The sequence below is a fragment of the Salvelinus alpinus genome, chromosome 13, assembly GCF_045679555.1.
Source record: "Salvelinus alpinus chromosome 13, SLU_Salpinus.1, whole genome shotgun sequence".
Taxonomy (NCBI): Eukaryota; Metazoa; Chordata; class Actinopteri; order Salmoniformes; family Salmonidae; genus Salvelinus; species Salvelinus alpinus.
The window spans coordinates 20,445,277-20,459,916 of record NC_092098.1 but is presented as its reverse complement, the minus strand read 5'-3'; the positions used below and the strand labels follow the sequence as shown (position 1 = coordinate 20,459,916).

Below are 14,640 nucleotides of genomic sequence, written 5' to 3'. Positions count from 1 at the left end.
TGAATGAGGTGGGTCATAATGTAATACAAGATCCCTGTAGACTAAGCAATACATTTTACAGTATGAAATATACATTGCAGTTAAGTCGATATTCAGACATTACACTCTGCTGCATTGTGAATGAAAATACTGGTAATGGAGGACATTTCTCTCCCTCAAATGTTCAACATTGGAAAATTAAACAGCTGCTTGAATGATCAATCTCCCACATATATTGAAAGCAGCCAACTTGAGTGTGTAAATTACTGAAAGAAATAGTAAATGCTGGCAGAAGAGAGAAGTTGTATCAGTAGTCATTTTAACTTAAAAGTTGTGAATGTTATAGTATCTGAAGACACCTTTGTACCTTTGTGTAGTGTGCTGAAGATGACAACAGTGGTAGGCCTGAAGACCAACAACGACGAGACCTGGCATAGTGGTAGCAGGAAAATAACCGCTCCCTCAAGAGCAACAAAACAAAGGAGCTGATAGTAGACTACAACGCATCACCGGTGTCTCAGGAAGGCCAAGATCATCAATGACCTCAGCCACCCAAGCCACAGCCTGTTCACCAACTACCATCTAGGTCTAGGAGACAGTACAGGTGCATCAAAGCTGGGACCGAGAGACTGATAAACAGCTTCTATCTCCAGGCCATCAGAATGTTAGAGTCGCCACTAGCCGGCCTTCGCCCAGTACCCTGCCCTTAGTCATGGTTAATAGCCGGTACCACCAGGTATTTTACCATGTACCTTAGAGACTGCTTTGCCCAATGTACATAGAGTAATTGATCACTGGGTCACTTTAATAATGTTTACATATGGTTTTACCCACTTTATATGTATATACTGTATTCTAGTCATGACTCATCCTATATAAACTAATGCTGGCCTAACGAGTGGCGCAGTGGTCTAAGCTGTCCCACTAGGGATTCTGGGTTCGAGTCCAGGCTGTCGCAGCCGGCCGCGACCGAGAGACCCACGGGGAGCACAACTGGGGGTAAAAATATATATATATATATATATATAAAATTACTGCTCTACACACAATACATTCGGAATCCATATTATTTTATGTTAGCCTTATTTTAAAATGTATTAAATAAATTATCCTGAATCTACACATAATACCCCATAATGACAAAGCAAAAGCAGGTTAATAGACATTTCTACAAATAACTATTGAGGTTTGCTATGAAACTCAGAACTGAGCTCAGGTGCATCCTTTTTCCATTAATCAGCCTTGTAATGTTTCTACAACTTGGGAGTCCACTTGTGGTAAATTCAATTGATTGGGCATGATTTGGAAAGGCACACACCTGTTTATATAAGGTCCCACAGTTGACAATACCAGTCAAAAGTTTGGACACACCTACTCATTCAAGGGTCTGTTAATTTGTACTATTTTTTACATTGTGAAGACATCAAAAATATGAAATAACACATGTGAAATCATATAGTAACCAAAAGTGTTAAACAAATCAAAATATATTTTAGTAGCTTCAAAGTAGCCACCCTTTGCCTTGACAGCTTTGCACACACCTGGAATGAGTAGGTGCCCAAACTTTTGACTGGTACTATAATATATAAATAAAATGATATTGCTCGTTCTAATATTGCTTAATTTATTGGAAACCGAACGTGCTGTTTGATGGTGTGATATGGTCATCATTATACAATATTTGGCTCAGAAACATACACATCAAACCAAAATAGCAAGCACTAAATGCAATGCCATTTTCCATTGACTATTTAATGGGCTGAGTAGTGATTGAAACCTCCACAGTGCAACTACACAATGAAACTTCAAAACAAATGAGACCTTTACATTAGTTTTTACTTGCATTTATGAATTATATACACATTACAAAAGCATGCAAAAATACAATTAAGAAAATAATTGATCAAAAAAACATTTCTAACTAGCCTATTATTTTAACCATGTGTTTCAACATAGTTTTACAAGACAAACCTTCAAAAAGACACCCCTATCAGTGAGTGATACATTGTGTGTACATGTAGATGACAGCAATGAGTTAACACTTCAGAAATATTTCATTTTTTTCCTCTCTCACCGAGCCGACGGTACAATTTAATTGTCATTAACTGAATTTCAGGATCACCACTTTTAATGTCAATTGCTTTCAAAAAGAAGTTCAAGGCATCATCAAGTTTCCCCTCAGAGAAAGATTGTTTTCCATTTTCCACATAGTTTTCATACATCTTTTCTTCAGTCATAGCTGAGGAATCCCTGTTGTTGTTGACACATTCCACAGTCTGTAATGTAGAATCTTTTCCACTGGCACATTGGTCCATTCTTTCACTAGAAACAAGTTCATGATCACCGGTAGATTCCTCCAAAGAACTTTCTTCCTCCTCTCCCATTTCAGATTCTTCAACATGCATTGGCTCACTTCCACCTTCCTCACTTTCCTCTTCGTTCTCAGTGTTTAAGGTTTCCCCTGTGGGTTCATCTTCCATGAGAGACTCATGAAATCCAGTCACCTCACTTGCCTCACAAGATCCAGTCACCTCACAAAATCCAGTCACCTCACTTTCCTCACTTGCATCATCAGTGTGCACCTGTAAAACCTCAGCTTCCATATCCTCATCAAGGTCCTCTACATGCTCAATCACGGAATCCACAAAGGAACGTCTTGAGGCCACAGATGTGTTCACTCCAAAGCTTTTCCTGGTTGTAAAGGAAATGGATCCAGATTTAACAGATTTTGGTGTGGAGGACCCAATACCATGGAATTCTTCATCCAATTTCCTGTTCATCAAATGAGGCCTCTCATCTTCATCAATGTCATCCTCCTCACTATTGTAAATTAAAACTTTTTTATTTTTCTTGAAAGAAGTAATGAATGAGTTATCTAACGTGTCATCTGCTTCAGAAACAGGGGAATTGACATGAACATCTGCTCCATTCTGTTCAACAGCTCCAGTCACAGAAGGCTTGTCATCTGCATTTAAGCTGACATCCATCTCTAGCTGGAAACCTGAATTTCCCACGATGGACTCGGATTCCTCCTCTGGGAACATATCACTAGCGCTGTCCTCTAACTGTAGATTGAAATTTCCTTCAAAAGACTCAAGTTCATCAACTTTGGAGGATGTTTCTGCATGACTTTCTAGGCTCTTGTTGGACATCTGTAGTAGCATAGAAAGTCTTTGATTCTTCTGGGATTTGACAGGTGAGATCTTCTGGTCCATTGTCAAGTCTTGGTGAAGTGACAAGTTCTGCCATTGTGGGGAACCATTGCCATTTGGCTGGTTGTCTTGTTCAACTTCAGAGGTAACATATCCTACGGCAACAATATCATCCTTTGCTTCTGATGACACATCCAAAATCTCTTGAGCGGAAGTGTAAATTGGCTCACCATCCAACAACACCTCAAGAGACTTGTCTATGGGAGAAAGATGGTTGCTCTTTATGAACTGTTCCTCAGTCGCAAATGTCACAGTGTGCCCTATAATCTCAATGCTTTCATCTACAGCTAGATCAATGAATTTGTTACTCAGATTGTGGATATCTTCCTCGTCACTAGACCCAGAATGGGTAAGATCCACCAACACAGGGGAGTTGAAGTTGTGGTTATGGCTAGGATAGGAGGGGCTGGGCTTTTCATACTTTGGCTTCTTCTCAGTTGACCCAATTGTATTGTGTTGAGGGGGTTTCCGCAGATGTGCCGGCTCAGTGTTTGACTCGATGCGCTCAGCAAGCTGCTGTTGCAACTCAGACTCCACCTTCATCAGCTCCTGAGCTTTCTGCACCCTGTTCTCTATGTACTTGTGCGCTTCCTGATCCTCAGGGTCATCTTCGTTGTTTTCTACTTCATGTGAGAACATGAGGTCATGATCAGATATTCCAAACATCTCCATGGAGTGAAGTTGGGCGATGTGTTCATCCAATTTAGGATCTGTGAGTCTTTGTCTCGAGTGCAGTGACTGCAGCTGCAGCTGTGTTGATGAGGATCGAGTGTCTTGTAGCGTGAAGAGTTCTTTCAGGTCTTGTTTGCTGAAGTACCGGAATGGATTTTTCTTGTCCCCGGTGGTCTGTCTGATCAAGGAGTCTTTGAAGACCTGCCGTCTGTAGATCTTCTCCTCCACTGTGCCACAAGTGATCAGTCTGTAGATGACAACGTTCTCCGTTTGTCCAATGCGGTAGGCCCGGTCAACGGCCTGGGCATCAGTGGCTGGATTCCAGCTGGGGTCAAAAATAACTACTCGGTTTGCTGCTGTCAATGTAATGCCAACTCCTCCCACTTGGGTGGTTAGGAGAAAGACTGAGTATTGCTTGTTGGTCTGGAACATTTGGATGCGCCGCTCTCTTTCTGTGAGGTGTGTTACTGTGCCATCAAGTCTCACAATCTTGAAACGCTTGTTCACTAGAACCCGTTCAAGAATGTCCAACATCTTCCTTGACTGAGAGAAAACAAGTGTGCGATGGCCTTCTTCCTTAAGCCTTTCCAAAAGTGAAATGAGAAACATCATCTTTCCAGATTCTGATATTAGTGTTTTATCAGATATGTTGTCGATTCTGTGTGCAGCAGATTCATTTTCATCATCATGATAGTTTGCACTTGTTCCTTCTTCTAGGCCTAACTGAGCGACAGCCCTGGCAGAGAGAAGTCTTGGGTGGTCACACAATTTCTTCAGGATATTCAGTTCAGCCAACGGTGACCTGGTGGTCATGAGCAGCTCCTTGATGTTATCTAGGGATAAGAACTGATTGTAGATTTCCTCCTGAACTGAGCTCAAGTATGTCCAAATGATTAGGTCATTCTTCCTGGTGAGGTTTGGCATTTCTGCACCACCACCACCACCACCACTACTTGGGACTTTGTTTTCAAGGTCCTTTTCACAGGCTATCACACGGTTTTGTGTTTTTCTCTGTACTTCTGCCTTTGTCCTCCTTAGGAAGTATGGATTTATGATGGCCATGAGGTTCTCCGACATCTTGAGCCCCAGGGCTTTCTCACCTGGGGTGGCATCCTTCTCTCTTGCACGGGTGATGGGACTTTCATACTCTGTTTTGAAGGTTTTAGAAGTACCAAGAAGTGCCCCGTGACAAGCAAAATCAAAAAGAGCCCACATTTCTCTCAGGTTATTCTGTACAGGGGTGCCTGTAAGAAGAACACGATTCCTGGCAGGAATCGCATGTGCACTTTTGGCTGTCTTGGTTGAGGAGGTTTTGATCTTGTGTGCCTCATCTAGGATTACATAATCCCATTTGAATTCTCTACCATTGTAAGACGAGAGAAGTTCCCAGTTAGTGATCAGCATTTGGTATGTAGTGATGATGACACCACCTCTTCTTTGAATCTTCTCCAAGTTCCTGTTGCGTTCCACTTTGCTTGTGCCATGAAACTCTTTGACTCTCATTCCAGGAGTCCATTTGGCAAATTCCTTGGTCCAGATCTTGATGAGTGAGGTTGGCATGATGAGCAGGGTATGCTTGACCAAGTCAGCATCATACATGCCAGAGAGAAACGATATGACCTGAATTGTCTTCCCTAAGCCCATGTCATCAGCTAGGATTCCTCCTTGACGACCATCTCTGTGGAGACCATACAAAAAAGCAACCCCCTCTTGCTGATGATCATACAGTTTGTCATATATTTCTTTGAAAAGCATTAGACCACTGTTGTTGACATTGACAAAATCTTCATCCTCACTCTCTGAGCCTTGCTGTGCCATCTCTTTTATAGCCTCCTGAAGTTTCTTTATCCTGCTCCAAAGTTTATCACCAGGGTGGATGTCATGGGCCAGCTTGAACAGTTCCAATGATTTAGTCATATTTCCTTGTCTGGCAGCATCTTTTCCATCCTTGATGTACCTTTAAAAGAAAGAAAACACTTGTAAATGTGTTGAATTAGACAATTCAGTAATCTATATCATAATAGTATATCGTGTATGATACCGCTGTTGAAAAACAGCACAAAAAGCATTGCTCCGCAGCAGTTAAAATCTTGGTATGAAAGAATGTATGACAAAATGTCTGCAGTGCAGACATTTCCATCTCGTCATTAAGACCAGTTTCCACTTCTCAGCCTGGAGCCGGAAGGATATACCGTAAATTACCGACATTGCCTTCCTCTTACACAAGCAAAATTGTTTTGATCTGTAATTTTCGTTGATTATGCTATAGAAAGTTCTTGCAGGTTTGTTTGCTCAAAAAACATTATTTGGTCACCAGTAGCCTTGTGCATTATATTGATTCCTGCTATGAAATGATCTGCCTGTATAAGGCTGAATTAGAACTACGTTGAAATCGCAATATTGACATGTAATATCTATATAGCAAGAGATTCAAATTCCATGCAATATTTTGAAACACCACCAAGCCATGTGTGACAGTATAGTTTACTCCACATGTCAGCCCTCTCCACTTGCGGCTGCTTCCCACACACACACCAAGCCCTGCCCCCTGTCAATCAAGCAGCGCAGTTCCTTCTCCTTGCTATTAGATTCACTATAAATTTGCATGCTGTTAGGTCAAATGCAGTCAAAAGATTGTTCCAAACCAGAACAATGCTGCATTCCACCTAGCTCCTTAATATAAATCATTCCATTTCAATGATTCCAACAGTTCACCCAAGTGTATTGATCTATATCCCAAATAAAAATCTCTATATATTTTGCCCTTATCATGCAGCCCTAAGCCGGTCCCTGTTCCACTGCTGTGTGAGCGAGGTGCTGTGCGCACAGAGAGGGAGAGATACAACTACTGTTGTTTTTGTTAGAGGTACATATATGCCTTCGGTGACTATATTATTTATTTCTCAACATTAAGAAAATGGCACCACCTTACAATCTGAGTAGGCTTGTTTTGCAGGAAATTTACAGTGACTATATCTAGTAACTCAGGCCTAGCGCTGGAAAGTTTTTGTAGGACATTAGAGATTAATTAATTACATGGTTCATATTTAAAGTTAGCAAAAGTTCCCACTTCCTCAGGTGGTTAATTATGTAGCATAGCCCTAAGCCTTATATGCACAAAAAGCAATCAGACCATTCTGGATACTATTTTGACAGGTTGACAAACAAAATATCAATCATGCATTCCCTGGATTATGTTAGATGAAATAGCCATATTTTTCAGTTGACTTACCTAGCAATGGAAGAAAAAAAATTGTCTGGAGCACTGCAGCAAAACCTTGAGCACGGCACTTATCCATAGCAACTTAAAGGAGCAATTGGGGTTAAGAGCACCTGCTAAATGACTCAAAAGTCAATTGCATTTCCCCCCAAAATTCTAAATTCCTCTACAAAGCCTCATACTGTATTGTCTCTCTTCCCCCTATATATATATATATATATATATCAGGTAAGTTGACTGAACACATTCTGATTTACATCAACGACCTGGGGAATAGTTAAAGAGGGGGGATAAATGAGCCAATTGGAAGCTGGGGATGATTGGGTGGCCATGATTGTATGTGGGCCAGATTGGGAATTTAGCCAGGACACCGGGGTTAACACCCCTACTCTTACGATAAGTGCCATGGGATCTTTAGTGACCACAGAGAGCCAAGACATCCGTTTAATGTCCCATCCGAAAGACGGAACACTACCTTTCAAAAGTTTGGGGTCACTTAGAAATGTCCTTGTTTTTGAGCAGCACATTTTTAGTCCATTAAAATTACATCAAATTGATCAATGCAGGGTAGACCTTGTTAATGTTGTAAATTACTATTGTAGCTGGAAACTGGAGATTTTTTATGGAATATCTACATAGGAGTGATGGTTGCTGATAAATGGGCCTGTGTTCCAATGGCAAGTTGTGTTAGCTAATCCAAGTTTATAATTTTAAAAGGCTAATTGATCATTAGAAACCCCTTTTGCAATTATGTTAGCACAGCTGAAAACTGTTGTGCTGATTTTAAAGAGGCAATAAAACTGGCCTTCTTTAGACTAGTTGAGTATCTGGAGCGTCAGCATTTTTGTGTGTTTGATTACAGGCTCAAAATGGCTAGAAACAAAGATCTTTCTTCTGGAACTCGTCAGTCTATTCTTGTTCTGAGAAATGAAGGCTATTCCATGCAAGAAATTGCCAAGAAACTGAAGATCTCATACAATGCTGTGTACTAGTCCCTTCACAGAACAGTGCAAACGGGCTCTAACCAGAATAGAAAGAGTGGGAGGCCCCGGTGCACAACTGAGCAAGAGGACAAGTACATTAGAGTGTCTAGTTTGAGAAACAGACACCTCACAAGTCCTCAACTGACAGCTTCATTAAAGAGTACCCGCAAAACACCAGTCTCAATGTCAACAGTGAAGAGTCGACCCTGGGATGCTGGCCTTCTAGGCAGAGTTGCAAAGAAAAAGCCACGCACCATTGGAACACAGGAGTGATGGTTGCTGATAATGGGCCTCTGTACACCTATGTAGATATTTCATAAAAATAAAATAAAAAGCCGTTTCCAGCTACAATAGTCATTTTCAACATTCACAATGTCTACACTGCATTTCTGATCAACTTGATGTTATTTTAAAATTAACTTTTTTGTTGTTGTTGCTTTTCTTTCAAAAACAAGGACATTTCTAAGTGACCCCAAACTTCTGAACGGTAGTGTATAACCATAATAAGCCATTTAGCAGATGCTTTCATCCAAAGCAACTTAGTCATGCGTGCATACATTTTATCCATGGGTGGTCCCAGGAATCAAACCCATCCTGGCCTTGCAAGCGCCATGCTCTTCCAACTGAGCTACAGAGGACCACTATCTTTGTTGCTTAAAAAATGTCCAATACAGCCATTTTTATCTCAATATCAAATAAATTCTGCTAGGACTGTCTGGGTTTGGTTTGAGTGAGGAAGGGAAAACTGAAACCTAGCCTCTATTGGCAGAGAGGTTTAGAACTCTTTCTTATTGGTCTGTTAACTAATTTACCACCAGGTGATATCATCAGGCAGACCAGAACTCCATCCCACCACAACAGGCTGAAATGTCAGGTGGTCTATTACACTAAAATTGCATTATCATATTTTTCACAGTATTATTCCAACCTCAGGAAATATATATAAAACACAGGAAACTCACATTTGACTGCACTGGGCCTTTAACAATGCTTTTTCTGTCTGTACCTGACTTGTTGCCCTTACCCTGGGCATAGTTTACTTCAAAATCTTCACCACTGAGGTGGTATGAAGAACCCCGATGTGAAAAACATTAGTGATTAGTAAAAATTGTGGAATTAGCGGTTTGCCTTCAAAATAAGTCTGCCACTGAAACTGATGCAAACAGATACAAATAATGGAATCATGCCACAATTGGGCCCACTAGAAAATGCTAAACAAGGTCAGAATGTCGTTACATAATTAATGCACAAATTTTACAATAAAGACATGCAAAATGTATTAACTGTAACCAATTTAAGGGCTCCTGAGTGGTGCAGCGGTCTAAGGCACTGCATCTCAGTGCAAGAGGCATAAATCCAGGATGTATCACATCCGGCCGTGAATGGGAGTCCCATAGGGCGGTGCATAATTGGTCCAGCGCTGTCCAAGTTTGGCCATCATTGTAAATAAGAATTTGTTCTTAACTGACTTGCCTAGTAAAATAAATTTCATTTTTTGAGATGTGGGGCAAGCAAAAATACTAATTATAGCATAATAAATTAAGTTGTACCCTTTGTAATAATACTAAAACTTAGTACAACATCTAGAGACCTCACCAACAAATGTTTGCCTTTTGGTATTCAAGTGAACGCAGGGCAGGGAAGGGAATAGAACCCAAGTCACTGATGTGAAAGGCAAACACCATCCACATCGCACCAATAGTGTTGACATACTTGGTGGGAATAGTAACGGTGGCTCAGAATGGTCCCATTATCCCAATAATCCCATTATTATTATAAGATTTAACGACCGCTAGTTAAGTAAACTGCCATTTTCGTCCTCATGCTAACATGTTGTGTTGAGCAACAAAGGAGCTGATTGGAAAGGCAGTTTCAGTCAAAATGGCTGCTGTGGCTTCTGCTACATAGCACGAGGACAAAAATGACAGTTTTTCGGAGAAACAGACAGCTGTGGTTTGAGATGTCCGTCTTGCCGGTTAATTTTGTGTACATTATTTCACTTATGTGTTGCCTGGATGTTGCATTGGGACTCAGCATTTCCTGTTCGCCTGTGCTTTGAATGCGTAACAGTTCTCTACACCACATATTTCAAACAAATCACGTTTCGATTTTGAACATGCGCTGTGTATTGTCAAATGGAAAGAACAACAACCTGCCAATGGAAAGGAACTTCCTTAAAAATCCGTCAAGAGACAAAGAAGAGACAAAGCAAACTCCCACTACCATACAAAGGCTTTGACAGGTGAAGCAAGCACACATTTCCTGAAGAAAATGTGCATATTCTATTTTAGTCAATTATAGGGCCCTATAAAACCCAATAGATTATCACCCAAATTCAGCTTGATTTTACCAGGTTTGGCATTTTCAGATTCACTCTTAATTTCATTTAACAATAACAAAAGTAGATGTTCTAAGTACACAATAAGTATTTAACCACATCAGAAGACCAGTTGAGGTATGGGAAAAATATTTCGGAAAATTATTGAGGGTGTAGTTCCCTTTAATTCAACTGTGCACCTAGCAAGAGACCATTGCGTTACTAGCAGTGTTTCTGTACTGCACATGCGATGGCATTGTTTGCTAAACAAATGCGCACCCAATTGATAGACATCATTCTGCCAGGTAGGCCTATTTTGCAGTCAACATTTAATTGGGAAGTTTTTGGTGGACAACCTTTAGAAATTACTGTTTCAGCATGAGTTTCTGCATCACAGATTTTATAGGGCCCTATATTTGTCTTACTTTAGAAGTGTTTACTTAAGGCTGACTATTAGCATATATTTAGTTGCAGTGCCCAATAAACTAAATGTCCCAATCAACTTAAAATATCTACAAAATAAGTTTTGCTATGACACAATCCAAAAGGCTACAACTTTTTTTTCCTTTTACTGTTTGCAATTCAGAAATTATTATTTTGATTCACCACGATTGAACCGAACCCCAACTACTACAATGGCAAAGTGAATCATTAGGTTTGTCAAAAAGAATCGATTCATATGAAATAAATAATTGTTTTACTATTTTCAGAAATGTGAAGCAGGGCATCCGTTTTACAGTAAATTCAATGTATAGTCTAAACTGTATTTTTTTTATTGAATTCTCACTGGACATATTGGAGGACTCCATAATTGCAAAGGGGCATACTTATACACATTATACCATATGGAACATTCATTCAATGCGTATAAAAGGCTCACTAGAGAGGTGATTTCCCATAGGAAAAGTAAGAGCTATGACACTAATACGTGTAAACTCTTCAGAATTGTGTTCTGTGGGTGTCACTGAGTAGACTGACTCAATGTCATGGATCCACAATCCATAGGTAATGCTGTACTGTGCAATATGAATGTTCAATACATATAAATTAATAGACTGATTAGAGGTGATTTTCCACAGTCATAGTCCCAAAATAAAGCACTACTACTAGGCTAACATTATTTAGCTTTTCAGAATTGTGTTCTGCGGGTGTAACTGAGGAGACAATGATACCCCATTTCATAGATGGTATCACAATACAAAGGTAAGGCTGTGTGTACAGTCCAATATGAATGTTCAATACATATAATAGGCTGACTAGTGAGGTGATTTTCCCACACGCAAAGTCCCGCAATAAGAGCTACAACAGCAATATTTGTGTAAATTCTTCAGAATTGTGTTCTGAAGACATTAACATGATAATCTTCCTCCCACATACCTCTGGTAGGTCTCCATCTCCTCGGTGTCCATTGACAATGACCTATAAAATAAGCATAATATTAGCACCTTAGTAGGGATGTGCATCTTTCCCTTTCAAGACGACTGGATACCTATCTAGATACATGGGCCCCAATACAGGAACAATACGTTTTAGTGCGATGTGGTTTTATTTGAGAATGAATCGAGGTGATTCGAAGCACTAACATTGATTTCAGAAACATTTACTTTGTTTACGCTCCCTAACTAATTCAACTAGGAATACAAAATTCCGCTCACATTGCCACATTTTTATTAGCTTTGGAAAGCGAATTCATGTCCAAATCGTGAAAATAAGACCTGTGCAATGGTATGCGAAATTTTTCCAACATCATGACACTTATTTGGAGTCTGTGGCTCAAGTGGTTTGGAAGCTATTGAGGTTTGAAATCGCGAATATCTTGTCAAAACTTGAAACTGTCTTTACCTTGGTTAGTGAATCGGAGATTTGTAACGTTTGAATGTATTTTCTGACCAATGTATGCTACATTTGGTTCGGTTTGGGGTCCGCGGACAGTTGCAGTATCTCAAACGTTTGAATCGGGGACCGATGCACGTCGCTGAAACATTACATCCCAACACCTTAATATTATGGATTTAGCCAGCAAATCTGTCCTGCTTGCACTAGGTTTCTACAGGCTTTCTTTGTAGATTAAGACAGAGTCTGGAAAACGTACCTCAATCCAGGAATAAGAAATGTGTTGTACTCGAATTGTGCCATTATCCCAACTGTTACACCGAGAAGATTTAATTACTTTTTTGTTGTAAACTATAGTTTTCGTCCTCATGCTAGCTAGCAGTAGCCATTAAGGAATGGCACCTGGTGTTTAACAACAAAGGAGCCAAAACGGCTGCTGTGGCTTCTACCTAGAATGAGGACAATGAGGTCAGTTTTCGAGAATAAACTAGCAGTCGTTCAATCTTCCCATTGACACAGTTGGGATAAATGGGAAAATTCGGAGTACAACACATTTCTCATCCCTGGATTGATGCATGTTTTCTGAGCCATACTCAGTTGTGCCGGGTTAGCAGTGATTTAGTTAAGCTACACAGGAAGCCTGTCTGACCCTAGTGCAGCTGTAAACAAGTGGGTCGGCCATGCTGGCAAATAGTACTGTAAAGCTGACCAACCCACCTATCTGGATATTTGACTGAATGTGGCTATAGTGTAAGAAAGTTGATTTATCTATAGCTAACGTTGTTAGCTACTGACTTCGCCTCTTCCTCCCTGGCTAACGTATTTAGCTAGCTAAGCATCTCAAATTTACGTTACAAACCATTTGGCCGTACTGAATTATTCAATACTTAAGTTAAACCAAAAAGGTTAATTACCTAGTAACAACTACAGTAACTAACAAGTTAGCAACATCATTTCTAGCGAGGGTGAACTTCTCTAGCTAGCTAACATTGTATTGGACGGGATGCTAAACGTGCAATAGTTAGCATTCAGTAGGCTTTTTTCTTTAGAAACTTACTTCTCCAATTTCTCCGACATCTTCGCAATTAGGTGTTTTGAGTTGTCCATTGTATTGCCAGTTCGTTTTGTTTGGATTATTTCATTTGTGTTGCATTGGGACTCGCCTGTGCTTCGCTTTGACTGCGTAACGCCAACGAATCTCCCCGCCACATATTTCAAACGAATCGCATTTTGAATCGATTTTGCACATGCGCGGTGTATTATCAAGTGGAAAATATTTTAAGTGGGAGGAACCAGCCAAGGTAAAGGAATTTCTCTATGAAAAATCAGTCAAAAGGTAGGTTTCCATCCAGTTGGCGAAACATTTTCATGCGAATATTCTAGAAGCTGCATATAGAAAATATGCAAATATTCCCATTAGTGGTGTTTCCACCAAATAAAAACCAGTGCCTGATGACGTAGTGCACGCAACTTTAAAATGTTCGCTTAAATTTTCATTTACCAAATACAAATCTAAAGTTCAACGTGTTTCCATAGCATGTTCAACTCTACTGATTGTTTTGTCACAAAAACTGTTGCATTAAATAGCAGTGGTGCCTACTCTGGTCTTGGCATGTGAGCACTAGCCAACAACTCACAGATACAGTGCTGGTATGGCAATGCTGGTGGGCTAGTCTACATGATCAGATTATTATGGATAAGAGCGATAATATTTTTTATTTGTCAAACGGCAGTCAGGAATTGATCATCATGTCATTAGAATAAGACCCTCGATATTTATTGGAAAGCAGCATCAAACTCATCACTGTGCACTTTACCACCCTGTGAAATTCTCACTAAGCACTTAGTGAGTCCACCAGATCAGAGGCAGTAGGGATGACCAGGGTTGTTCTCTTGATAAGCGAGTGAATTGGACCATTTTACATTCAACATGTAACAAGTACTTTTAGGTGTCAGGGAAAATGTATGGAGTAAAAAGTACATTATTTTCTTTAGGAATATAGTGAAGTAAAAATAGTCAAAAATATAAATAGTAAAGTAAAGTGCAGGAGTTTGAAAAATAAATGGCTACTGGATTGATGCAAATAATTATGATATCATTCTGACAGGTAGCTAGGCTGCTTTGTAGCTACTGTAGTTAGCATTTAATAGAGAAGATGTTTGGGAAAGCCTTTCCATTTACCAGAAGATGGTTAGGCCTACCATTAACATAGCTGTATTTTTTATATTCCTTAATTATTTGAAACCTGGACGTTTTACTTCATTTTATGAGGCATGTCTTTCCTTACTTGAAAGTAGCCTATAGCAAAAATCTCACCATAGAAGCAATGATTTTTTTAATAAAGACTTACTCATACGATTTCTCCTGTTCTATTGATTTTCTTTCAACTTTCTTTCATTGTCTAGCAGCCAAAGGCATTATCG

The 14,640-nt window shown here is 39.9% G+C and overlaps 1 protein-coding gene across 1 annotated transcript; it reads right to left on the bottom strand.

Moving 5' to 3' along the window:
* Window positions 1-1,797: 1,797 nt before the first annotated feature.
* On the bottom strand, window positions 1,798-13,448 carry ercc6l (excision repair cross-complementation group 6-like). Its single transcript, XM_071338477.1, has 3 exons — window positions 13,274-13,448; window positions 11,761-11,802; window positions 1,798-5,820 (listed from the first exon to the last, which is right to left on the bottom strand). Exons 1-3 carry the CDS (start codon window positions 13,321-13,323, stop codon window positions 2,034-2,036), a joined length of 3,879 nt encoding a protein of 1,292 aa, XP_071194578.1. The 5' UTR covers window positions 13,324-13,448; the 3' UTR covers window positions 1,798-2,033.
* Between the last annotated feature and the right edge of the window lie 1,192 nt (window positions 13,449-14,640).